Raw genomic sequence first — 13,614 nt, forward strand, 5'->3', positions numbered from 1 at the left:
TTTACTGTATTTACGGGCTTTGTTTTTGTTATACTTTTTTTTACCAGGTTTGGCGTAGCGCAGGTTAGAATAGTTGGTGTTGTGTTCGTTCTCTTTATAAACATTGAAATAAAATCTTGAGCGACTGGCAATATTATTGTAATGTCACCAATTATTTGGTTTGTCATTTTTTTGGAGATATCTTTGGGAAAATATTTTTGTGTAATTATTTTGCTAATTGGAAAATTCGGAAATTGTTGTTGAAATTAATGGGATTTCTTTTTATATTAGTTTGGTTGTATACATAAGCTTGGTTAAATTTTGCTTTTCTTGGTCTTTCTTTGTGGTTTCTTTTAAATTCGGGTATCGCATTGATGGCAAGTTCTGTAATAAAGTCTCCTATTGTATTCAGAACTTTCAGGTCTTCCAGGTATTATTACATTTATATTATGTATGTACGCGCTTGCTATCGCATTGTTTGTGATTGCGCAAGCAATCTGTTTGTTTACGTACGCCTTATAATAGTTATGAATCTTATAACGTAGTTAAAAACAGTTTACTGATAAAGTAAAATTTTGGAGAAAATCTTCAGCGGTGAGTAAGGCGGTTTAGGTTTGGCAGCTGTTATTGTTTCAGTTGAATTTCGAAAAGTAGTTTATTTTTATTTACTTATATATATAATTTTTTCTATGATCAGCCACTCAGAGGTTTAATGGAGACAAGAGTATTATGCCATATTCTCCCGAATATCTTGGATATATCTATGGAGTATGCGTTAGTTCGTTTATAAGTTGCCTTAAGGAATTGCCATAATCTCTGCCTCACGTTCTCTCTCTATGGATCAAATGGCGCGGACAGTTCTTATTGTGGACATTGAAATCGCCAGCAACCACGATTTCGCTGTTGGAATAATTTTGTAGAAAAGAAGATATTGTGTTCGATAAAGTATCATAGCCATTAAAAGAAACCCTCCTATCCGTGTTTGGGCTTCTACAAACAAAGCCGAAATACACTCAATTCCACATAAAGCATGGTGAATTCGCAATAATAAGTACCTTATTATTGTAGGCGCTAGAACACTACATCGTGGCAGATAAGCCTTCTGTATGAGACGAAATTTTGAATGATTTGGTGAATGAAGTGGAAATCATTTGAATTACCTTTTTCACATACCTGCATCTTATAGCTCTGTGTGTACGTATGCCGCGAAAAAATTTGCCCTTTGTCCGCGTATGTTACAGTTTCTTCAATGTAGCTAATAATTTCAATCGGAGGGAGTACGCTCTATGAGGCAGCGCTGACTACAGTCACAAGTACGTGTATTGTTTTTATTTTCCCACGAGTATTGCCGCTACTGTTGTCGTTTTCATTATGAATATTTTCTGTTTTTCAACAATTTCTGTTGTAGTTACTGATTGTGATTTGTATAGATATTACTGCTGTAATAGCATATTTTTATTCTCGTTACCAGTGTTGTTGCTGTTTTCTATGTCGTGTTGATATTTCTTCTATTGTGTGTGTTTGCTTTTTGTTGGACAAGCTTATTGATTTGTTGTATGTATTTGTTTCTGTCACGTTCTTTTAACATATTATTTTTTTTTATTTTATTTTATTTTACCTACTTATGCATTAAATTCAACTAAAAAAAATTACAATCGAATTCAGTGCATCTTAATAGAAAATCTTATACTAACCGTTTTAAAACTAGTACACAATAAAGAGGAAGAAAAAATGAATAATAATAATAAAAAAGTAAGTTTAAAAATAAGTTAGAAAGTTAAAAATAATAATTTAGGTATAAATAAATAAAAAGAGAGAAAAAAAAATATAAAAAAATATGTACATAGCTAGCACAGAAGCACACCCGCAAAAAGAACAGATGCAAGTGAACCCCTAAACCTTTGCAAGTATGCATAAGCCTGACAATCTACAACGTTAAAAACACCATTTAGTTTTCGAAATTAAAAAATGAGAATTTAAGAATGCAAGTTAGTTTAAATACGACGTAGATAAATCGCGCGTATTACGCAATGTTGCTTTAATAGACTCCAAAGAATCCGATATTGAGAATAAGTGACGGACATCATTTAGGTTCCTGCAAACAACTATGAGCGCCCTAAACAGCTCGTAGTGGTGTTTATGTTGACTAAGCTTAATAAAGATAAAGTGCTTAAAAGAGCGGTTAAGGACATTTAAGTTTATCACACTAAATAATCCGGAGGAGTCTACAGTAGCATTTATTACTTTGATTAAGAAGGAAACCCCAAGAAAAAATCATAGAAAATATAGAAACAACCTATTTTCATAGGGGGGAAGAGAGGCAATCGGGTCCCAACCCAAATTCTTAAGGGCAAACAGCAAGACTTGCTTTTAAACAGATTCAATTGAATCTACGTAGCACCTATATGAAGGAGACCATACAACGGAGGCATACTCGAGTATATGTCTAACCAAACACATGTGCAGCCCTTCCGTAATGTAAGGATCATCAAGTTCTTTGGGCCACATCTTTATAAATAGAAGCGCGGACCTGAGCAGGAGCTCAATATGCAAGTTAAAACGTAAGCTATGGTCAAATAGAACACCTAAATCTGTGAAAGAATCGACGTCCTCCAACTTGTGCGAACCAATGAAATACTGAGTAATGAATGACCTTTTTGAGAAAGAAAACTTCTTACATTTATTTAGATTTAGTTTCAGAAGATTGAAAGAGCAACGTGCAACCAAATTATTCAGGTCAATTTGAAGCTAATATGATTGCGATTCTTCGGAAGAGGAAGAAAACAGTTTCCCATCATTAGCATACATTAAGATCTGGCTGGATTTAATCACCGAAAGAAAATCGTTAATGTATAAATTAAATGGATCCTAAGTGGCTGCCTTGAGCTACGCCAGACGTCACGGGGAATTCATCCGAGGTAATGAAGTTACCCAAAACCCTGAATGATCTATTGTGCAGATAAGAGCTTATCCATTTCACTAAATATAAAAGGAAGCCAGAGGCTTGGAGTTTAAAGATAAGTAAGTTATGGTTAACCATATCAAACGCTTTGCTTAAATCAGTGTATATCACATCTGTGCGGGAGCTACTAGAAAAACTCTTGAAAACATGACAAGTAAACTATAAAAAATTGGTGACCGTAGATGTTCTTTTCCGAAAGGCATGTTGAAGATCAGAAATATACGATTTGATGGTAAAGGGCATATGCTGAGGCACAATTCGCTCAAAGAGCTTAGACAAGACACTCAACTTGGCAATGCCTCTGTAGTTCTTTACAAGTAGTCTACTTCCACTTTTGTAAATAGGAATAAGGAAGGAAGTCTTCCAACACAAATAGAAAGCACCTAAGTGCAAGAACATGTTAAAAAACTTTGAGAGAACACCGCATAGCTCGACAGCACAAGATATAAGTACACATGATGGAATTTCATCAGATCCTGGCGCACAGTTATATTTTAGAGAGCTCAACACTTCAAAAACGTCATTTTCAGAAATAACCAAATTAGAAATTGAAACAATTTTTCAAATGGTTTCGAATCTGTCTCGTGTTCTTGCGTTGGTTTTTAGAAGTGTTGAGTTCTCTTACTTGATTCGTCACTTATTATACTACCGGTTTCTCTCACACTAGAATTTTACCGTAGAGAGCTCGTTATTGGAAAGTGTAGTATTTTCAAATATTCATTAGCGAGCAAATATGTTTTGTACACGAGACAGCTCACTTTTTGATTCCATTTTCTAATTTGCAATTTTACGTTAGGCATCTAGCCATGGAGGGTGGTATTCAAAACAGTCTTTGAGTAATTTAAAATTAATTATTATTTAATATTTTTTAATGTTGGAGGTGGGCAGATATTTTCTTTATGGATAGATTCCCTATGAATCTTTCAAGTGTGACTTAGCTTTAATAATGTATTACCCTACGCTGCTCGGCTTCACAACGCCAAATCAATCTGCTTCATAAAATGCCAATCGAGATCGGCTAGAAGCAGTCCCTATAAATTTAGACGGATGAAACGCCCTTTGGTCAACAGCGAATGAAACGCTTATATTTTGAATTGCTATGCAACAATTAACTCTATTTAATTCTTACCTGGCTATTTATACAAAAATTATTACAATAAATTATGCTAGCGTAAACGAATAATGATTGTTTTAATTGAGGCGCCTGGCATCGTATTGCATTTTGTAATGCCAATTGAAGTGCGACATAATTTTCATTTTTCTTTTAGCAGAAGAATTAAAGAGTACAATTGTAGTGTAAAGTTTTTGGTTTATTTCGTAAGTTTTTTTTATATGTGTTTAGCCACCCTTCCATGATAGATTACAAGGCAAGTTGACATTCAAGGTAAAAAACGAAAATAAGTAAGTATTAATTTCAGTTTTTAATATTGATAATTATTTCATTGGTAATAACGACTATTATTCTCTGCCAGATATGCCAGGAGAGGACAAAAAGGTTTGAAAATGCTCTGGGAGCTGGCTTCTGCGAGTCGCTTAGGTTAACCATAGAAAAAGGGCAAATTGTAAAATCATGAGCGAAGGGTGTAGTTTTTAGCGAGCTTAAGTCGCACCATGGCAGCAAGTTATAGTTAGCGAGTTATAGTTAGAGAAAAGAATGATCTAATTCGAACACATGAATTCAAAAGTAAAAATTCAGACTAAGTTAACTCCATTTTTGTTTTACTATCATTGTGAACTTAAACTTTGAATTTTATGTCTTATTATTTTTATTATGTACAGTAAAAGCTCCTTATTCGCGGAGGATACGTGACAAAATGAAAAAAGAAATCATGAATACGGAATGGTAATTTATATGGGATTATAGGGGATCCGTTCCTAGGTGACAAAATAAAAAAAAATCAAATATATAAAAAAATCTATTTAATTGAATGCGAATGTGCATTTAGTATTTACCTCTTTAGGTAATTTGTTATTTGGGGAAATTACTTACCTGAAATGAACTAGATTTGGGATTTTCGCAACAATACTTTATTCATTGAGTAATAAGGTTCCTTTCATTCTGTTTGTTTACATTCTCAAAAACTGCGAATAAAGAAATTTATAGCCGCGAATATGGGAATTGGTCGCATTTTTTTCATACGCGGATAGTGAAATCGCGAATAAGGAGCTTTTACTGTATATTTATACATTAACATATTCATTTACCTACAAAGAATGTATAGTGTTTTAAAATTATTTGCAAACCGAAGTTTTGTTTTGTGTTATATAAATAAAAATTTAATAATTTAATATTATAATAGACTTATTATTATGATGTCTTTCAATTTAAACATGCAGAAGATCTGTATTTATTAATCCCTTTTTCAATTCAACTACGTAAATGTCAGCTGAATTAGACTACTTGGTAAGAGTTACAAACGACAACAATTCTAAAGTTATAACATCGCGAGGTTTAGCCAAATTAATTATATCTTTATATTCATATTTCAATAAAATGCAATTAGAAATTCTACAGAACCATCCAGGCTCTTTGTACCGGGCGTTAAAACTTTACTAAATCAACGCTTAGTAGTAATCACTCTTAATCTCTATATATAGATTGTTGTTATCTAGGTATAACATTGGCTATGTAAGGGGTTTAAGAAAAGCTGCCTTTATCATAAGCATTGAGTCTGATATATCGATTGGATCGTAAACCTTATTCAAATTCTTGCTAAGAACGTTAATTTGGGAAAATAATTCGAAATCGCTTCTAAGTTCACTTAGCTTTATCAACTAATAATATCTAGAGGGCCAAAAATGAACATTAATGTAAATTTCACTCAACAAGGCTTTCGAATCAATAACTCCATTCACCAATTTTACCAAGTATGAGATCTCAATTTTAAACCGACATTTCTCCAGAGAGCGGAATCTTTATGTGGTGGTAAGGCTACTAGGGGGTCCCATGGCACGCTCTTTAAAGCAAAAAGCAAGAATTGTTTGCGAACCGATTCGATTGCACCAACATAAAAGCGATAGGATGAGGACCATACCTCCGCAGCATATTCCAATGTTGGTCTAACTAACGTCATATACAGTCTCTTCATTACATGCGGATCTTTAAATTCACGAGCCCAGCGCCTAACAAATCCCAATACGGATCTTGATTTACTGATCGTGGATAGAATATGCAGGTTAAGATGTATTTTTCTGTCAAGGAGCACTCCCAAACTACGATCCACATTCGTATCCTCCATGGGTTTATAAAATATTGCATTTGATACAGTCCGTCTTGAAAAAGACAATTTCTTAAATTTTTCCAAATTCAATATTAAGAAGTTTACTGAACGCCAAGTTACTAAATCGTTTAGCTCAACTTGAAAGATTCTAGAACACATTTCAGAGTAAACAGTCGTCAATAGCTTCATTTCATCTGCATTCATTAAGATTTTAGATCATCAAATGATCATTACTATATAGCACAAATTAAATTGGTCTAAGATAACTTCATTGAGCAAGTCCTTCCCTAATGTCACCTGAATTTCCTAAGACTGGAATGAGTTGAAAAGCACTCTACAGGATCTATAAAGAAGATATGGGCTGATTCCTGACCAGGAATGAAGGGAACCCTAACGATAGCAGTTTAAAAAGCAGTAAAAAAAAGGCTTTTCCAATATGATTAGTGAATTCCAGAAGATTTGTAACAGCATAACTACCTTGCTAATATGAATGTTGAAACGAAGAGATACACGAATTTAAGACGTATGTTACATCCGAAATAACAATTTGCTCGAAATATTTTGACACACTCAATTTCGCAATGCCTCTATAGTTATATGGCAGTTCTTATTTCCTTAATTGGGAGACATCTAGCGAAACGTCGACACCGCCGTCAAAACAATATACGAGAACTGCAGGAGTTAAATTCTCAGTTTCCGAATTTTGCTCATAATATTACACGCAAACATTTTGAAGGGCTCCACAAACATTAAGGAATTTTCCTACTTTGCTTGACTCGTATCTGTTCTTTCGCTCGCCTATTGAGATACGCCATCGACTTTGAAAATTGAATAGGCTTAGTAAGGATTTTTGAAAAATAAATGCTATGCTATCATATATATGAACACAATGCAACTGTCAACAATGTTCTTCACCTTGCAATGAATTTTATATGAATAATACTATGCGCAAAGAATTCCACCATTCCTGAACACTACTTGATTAGTTAATAACAACATTTAATAACGTTTTACTTAGAAAGGGCTAAGTCTGTTGGCAATAAGACCAATATATCAAACAGAGTGATGAGTTTGTTATTTGTTGCTCGTTTTCACTTTATCAATAATAGCCATAGTGTATGACGATATATGGAAAGATTAACGATGTAAAATTTGTTACAAACAGTACAATTAACTGAAGTAGTCGGGTACGGAAATCAAATAACATACCTTCTTAAATAATGGACTGCAAAGTCTTGGCTGGTTTGCGTCGACTTATTGTTATTAATAGTTATCGTGTAGTTGTCTCAATGTGCATTCCAAGTTAACTGCTCTATTCGTATGTAATCTTAAGAGATATTAAAAATTTTATTATGCATAGTGACTAGCTTTGTTTAGCTGAAAGTCAAATTTTAGTTGAATTGAAGAATAATAAAATAAATATACATAAGATAAGTGTTCAGCATTTACCTATTTACAGTGTTTAAAATTTCTAGTTTCAAACGGTTAAGAAATTTCTAAGCATTATTTCGTGCTAATATTTTGTCCCAAAGTTTCGCTCTTTGTTTGGAAAACTAAGACCTCCTTTTACAACTAGTTGCCGCACTTTGCGAAGATTCATGGGTAGAAGGTAACACTGCTTGAAACGGGCCATTTTAACGAAGTTCTTGGTAAAACATTCGGTAAGTAGGGAGGCACATCATGATCCATTTTATTATTATTTACTCCTTTCCACTTTTCTTGTCAGATTTCACTTCCTTAAACACTTTTCACGATTCACGGGTTTTCTTTCACGATGATTCTGCAACCAGACATTTTGTGTTAGGACGGCCAATCAGTAGGTACTATTATTAGTTCCTAAATGTTTTTTCAGTTACTTTTATTACACTTAATCGTTACAAAAGTCACTCAAGGACAACTAAGCCAGCCATCTCCTATCCGCAAAGTCACACAGTTGGGGTCAGCGGCTAAGCTAAGCCAACCAAATCTCTAAGTCTAAGAGTCTCACCAGTTCTTCAGGGACAGCAACCAAGTTACGGCAACCATCCCCTATCCGTTTATTATATAATGCTTGTTATATTTTTATTATTATATTATTTATATATATAACTTCCCTCTTTGGCTGCCGTAACAGAACTGAAAGGCCATCTATATTTACCAGTATCATCGCTGTACAGTTGTAGTGTTGCTTATGTTGCTATGTTCGTGCCTGCTTCAAGCTGGTACGCTTATTTAGGAATATGCCTGTTGATTGCTTATAGCCACAATCGTTTAATAATGCGTGTGTGCGTTTAGTGAAAAAAACTAGTTTTAGTTAGACCAATGTATACATATTTTCAAAAAGAGCTATTTTCATGCAATATTTATAAAAGAAATGTATGTATGGTTTGTTTGTATGCGTAACAAGAATAAATAGATATCAATGCTCATGTTTAATATTAATGCTATCTATATACGTGAAACGTATGGTTACATGAGTGAAGCAAACCGATTTTAGCAATGAAAAAACATACCTGCATTATACATCTGCAACACGTGATTTATACAAGTGGCTAGGAATTAAATCTAAACATAGACAATTAAATAAGAAACTCATTCTTATGGAAACTGTCTATATGCACATATAAAGAAACCCGGTTTTGGCAATGTGGACAAATTTTTGTATATATAATCGTATATGCAGGCATAAGACATAACAAGTAATTTATGGAAATTTTTCGAACTATAAACATAACCGTTTATAGCATAAGAATCATTCAGTAGCCTTAACCAGATAGAAATGAATAGGTATAGTAAAAGCTCCTTATTCGTGGGAGATACGTTCCATAAAAATGCCACGAATACAGAAACCGTGAATACGAAATGGTAATTTATATTGGATTATAGGGGATACGTTCCTAGGTGACAAAATAAAAAAATCAATTTAATTGAAGTTTTTGAACATTCTGATCAATTATTTTAAGGCTTAATCAATGGTTTGAAGAATTTTGTAAGTTTCTCTTGGTTGGCAGTTTTTAAAAGCTCCTTCAATTCAGACTGATACGCAGCAGTCGCATAAGCAATTTGCCTCTTAAAAATAAGACTTCTTTCCATAGACGGATCAATGTTCATAAAAAAATCGCCAAGCTCATTTGCCATTCTTAAACCTTCACTAAGACTTTTCAAATTAAGTGTCACGTTTCCAGTGCTCGTTGAAGTCTCTTCTTCAATGGATTGTGAATTTAACATTTCCTCCAAGTCGGTTTCAGTCAAATCTTCATCTTGCGATTCAAGCAATTCCTGAATGTCACTTGATTCTATCTGTTCGAACGAATCTCGTCCTAATTCATTCGCAATTTCGGCTATGTTTGCAGTCAAAGTTTGAACTTGCACAGATTCTTCATAATTGTTCGCAGTCAGGGCAGGCCACAGTTTTTACCAGCATGACTTCAAAGAGTGTGGCTTCAGTTCTTCCAATGATTCTTTTATGTTTACGATGCATTTTGCTATGTCAAATTTCTTCCTGCATTCCATAACATTCATATCAAGATTACATTCTATATTATCCAATATGATTTTAAAGGTTCGTCTAATGTAATAGAGCTTAAAGGCCTGGACCATAGTCTGAAGCAAAGCTGTCGTGTTGGGACTTGGGGTCACTTTTATATTTGGATGCATAGTTTCAAGTTCGCAAGGATGACCTGGTACATTGTCCAAAACTAGAAGTGCTTTAAAGGCTAAATTCTATTTTTTTAAATAAGTTTCCACTACAGAAACAAAACAATTCCGTGACAAGTCACAAAAAATCCGCACATAAAGAAATTCGAAGCGCGAATAAGGAGGTTTTACTGTATATACATGTGTATAGCAAGAAGTATTTAGTATGTTTGTAGGTATAATCTTATATAGACATTATTTAGTGTATATATGTTAACAAATCGGGATATGTTGTAAAGGAATATACATAGCTATAGGAAGCAGTAAATATATACACGCAGGACTAATAAAACGCATGTATAGATGTACAGCATTCATAACGCAACATACGTATACACAATTCCATGAATTAGAAAAAGTTAATTTACTTTTAATAAACAGATTAACTAAGATTTTAGTAAGGGGCCACCACGCTTTGCTACAGTTTTTATAATTATGTTCTCGCTGATATTCAATGTTAATGTCCTCCTATTTGATGGCTGTATTTTCTTCAGCTTTTGTTAACACTTCTAAATGTTAATATATCACAGTTTCATATTTTATATTTACACTACTCAATTGGAGATATATCGTTAATTCTAAAATAAATATTGTGGACACCACGACCTGGTGGATTAATTTTTTCTTATTACTATCAGCGCTAAGGGTATCAAATGAAAGCGCTTCGAGAATAGAATGCGAAAAGCTAAGTGCGTTAATTTTTAATTAATTTTGGAGGACATCATGACGTGATAGATTAATTTTCCTTAACAATACCTTTTAATGAAGTAAAAGGTGACGGATTTATTTCATTTTATTCCGTTCACTTCTTTATAACAATAAATAAAAGGAAAGGACGCCAGATATTTTAATAATCGAATACAACGTTCTTGTTTCTTCTTCTTTTGCTTTCACTTTCTTTTTCTTTCTTTCCTGATTTTTGCCTAATATTTTTGTGCTTACGAGATTAGTTTTACTTTCTTTCCTCTATTTTATTATTACCTGTGCTTTTTTAAAAGCTCACTTCCTATTATGGCTGGATATTATGTCTTTGCCAACTACGATGTGGAATTTTAGGTCTGAATTGATATTATCGATACTCGCTGGTAGTTCAATACGTTCCATAGTAAATGATTGTCCTGAACCTGCTCCTATTATATGTTGGAGTGGTCATCGTTGTATGTTTTATTGTTTCTGTAACCATTTACTTGGTTTGTATCACAATTGGTATTATTTTTGTATTTTTGGTGGTTTCTGTAACTGTTATAATTCTTGTTATAATTTTGATTACTACTAAAATTGTCATTAAAATTATAATTGTTATTTCTGTTAGAATTATAGTTTCTGTTGAAATGACTATTGCTATAAATTTTGTTGCTATTATTATTCCAATTGTTTTAGTGTATGTACGTGCTGTTGTACAGTGTTTGTTGTATAATGTTTTATTTCTATTATTGAAGCTAGGTATATGCGTATGTGGAATGTTAATGTCGGGTGTATAGGAGTGTTGTTAGTTTTGATTCTCATTATGCTTGTGTTTGTTTCACCATATTTTTCATTCTTGGTTGCAGTATTAATTAATAGCTTCAGAAAATGGTTTACCGCAAATATAATGGGTTTGATAAAATAGTCAATTCCGGTTTTAAATATAGATAAAGCGCAGATGTCACTAATGTTGATGATGGCATTTATCTGTTCAATTGTTGGGTTGGAACCTAATTCTATTATTTACAGATAACTTGTAACGTTTCTAGCTCCGGTTGCCGGTAGAGCGATTTGTTTATTGTGAGGCTTACCTTTCTGAGCCGCATGACAAAGAAAGAAAAAAAAACACACAAAAAGAGAAAATGTCTTATGTCGGTAGCCTGTCGTTTGTCCGGCTAGAGTGAGTCCGTCTGTATCCGTCCTAAATCCCCCTACGGTTCTTTTGCAGTGCCAATACTGGTTAAGTTGTTGTTAATATTGTTTTTTTTTATTCTTTCAATTGCTTTCAATTGTTTACCTTTTTGTTGCTTTCGATTTCTTCTAGGCTTGTTTATAAAATACAATGCTTGAATCTTTTTTTGATAATTATTCGTATGCATGGGTTTTAGGTATGTAAAAAAAATTTATGTCTACAGTTTGACTTTTGCTAGTAAAGTTATTTTCTTGAATAAATCTTCATATGTACGTATGTGCAATTGCAGACAGTGAAAAGATTCCTTTGCTTTACATTGAAATCGAAAAAAAACGAGGCGAGCCTCCGTACACTAAATAGTACTTCTCCAACATTTTCTTTTTCTTCTCTTTCATTATAATTGCATTATTTGCTCAATGCAGGCAAAGTAAAGAAAATAAACAACACACACTTTAATATCACCTTTTTTTTATTTCAGAAAAAAACAAAGCAAAATAATCCAAAAAACTTCTCTTCTCATGTTTAAATTTCTCTAACTTAACTGATGCAGGCAGGTTGGCTGCCAATTTTGACTCATATATTAGTGTTAACATGTCTTTATACTAATTCTCTTTCTTTTTAAATATTTTAATATTAACAATTTTCTTCTTAATGTATATTACTTCGCAAAAGCTATCGTAATAAGAAGTGTAGCATACTTAAAGGGCTCTTACCGAAGTGTGTCTAGCTCGCCGAAATTGGCAGGGTTCATAATAGAAATTTGCCATAAAGAATTTTTATAACATGTAAGTGATGTAAGTGGAAATGTAGTGTATGTGAGCGTGTAATGCGTAACCTTACTTCGCCAGCCAGTAACAACCTTACATTTGCAAGCTGCAAGCTCCCACCCCTGAGGCAACTCTTATATTTTCCGTGCATTCGTCAATCATTTGTAGATCATTGAATCCGGCACCTTCAGGGCCTACTCCAATTACGGCTATCGACCTATACTTTTGGTCGACGTTGTTGAATACTTTTCCTTTACCAAGAGCACCTTTGATATTGCATTCTTTAACAAGATCAGTCACCTTGTCTTGTACACGGTCATCACATTTCTCTCCACTTGGTGTCAGTTTGGGATCCTTGCCTTCTTTTTTTTGGTACACACCAATAACGAGTCCTTTAGTGACTCGTGAATCGTTATGGAACGCCAAGAACCTTCTCTGGATTCCCGAAATTTGCGTAACTTTTGCATATCTCAAAAAAGCTCTGCCAAGCCAATTTATTATGCGTATAGAAGTCATTCCCGATTTTTAGCAATATATCTTTTTCGGACTTTATTATAATTTAATATTCTTTATTTTATACAAATTTTTCTTGAAAAACTGTTTTGTTGCTCAAAATTTTCAATACAAACTGAAAAACAGTTTAGACTCTTTTATCCTTTATTATTTTAATTTTTTACAAATTTTCGGAAAAAAAATGTTTTGTTGCTCAAAAAATGTAATCCAAAAAACAAAAAAAAAAATCAAAAACTGACTCGATTGACAAAAAAAAAAATAAATAAAAAAACAATCGCCTACTCATTTTCCTACAGAAGTTCACGTTTTCTTTATACAAAATTTTCATAATTTTATGTTATTTACATAGATATATTTTTGTTTCATTTATTTTTACTTTTTTTTGTTTTCGTACGCATACCGTCAATGATATTTAAAAATAATATATTCATACACGAATGCGATGCGCTTTGCTTGGTACATTCAACCGGCACACTCAACTCTTCACTTCGTTTTCCTTGCACACCTGTTCCTGCTTCTCTTGTTTTTCACTCTATTGATTGACTTTATAGGGATTTCAATAATTTGATGGAGAAAAATAGAAACTGAGTTTCACTAATATACAGGTTGACAAACAATTTG

The 13,614-nt window shown here is 33.2% G+C and overlaps 1 protein-coding gene across 1 annotated transcript; it reads right to left on the reverse strand.

The window, feature by feature from the left end:
• Positions 1 to 12,573: 12,573 nt before the first annotated feature.
• LOC119643658 (cytosol aminopeptidase-like) lies at positions 12,574 to 13,123 on the reverse strand. Its single transcript, XM_038043056.1, has one exon. The coding sequence runs from the start codon at positions 12,994 to 12,996 to the stop codon at positions 12,574 to 12,576; it is 423 nt and encodes a 140-aa protein (XP_037898984.1). The 5' UTR covers positions 12,997 to 13,123.
• Positions 13,124 to 13,614: the final 491 nt, after the last annotated feature.

This window comes from Glossina fuscipes, unplaced genomic scaffold, assembly GCF_014805625.2.
Source record: "Glossina fuscipes isolate IAEA_lab_2018 unplaced genomic scaffold, Yale_Gfus_2 61514, whole genome shotgun sequence".
Classification (NCBI taxonomy): Eukaryota; Metazoa; Arthropoda; class Insecta; order Diptera; family Glossinidae; genus Glossina; species Glossina fuscipes.

Coding starts and splice junctions, on each gene's coding strand:
- LOC119643658 (XM_038043056.1), bottom strand. CDS start 12,996: ATGACTTCTATACGCATAATAAATTGGCTTGGCAGAGCTTTTTTGAGA.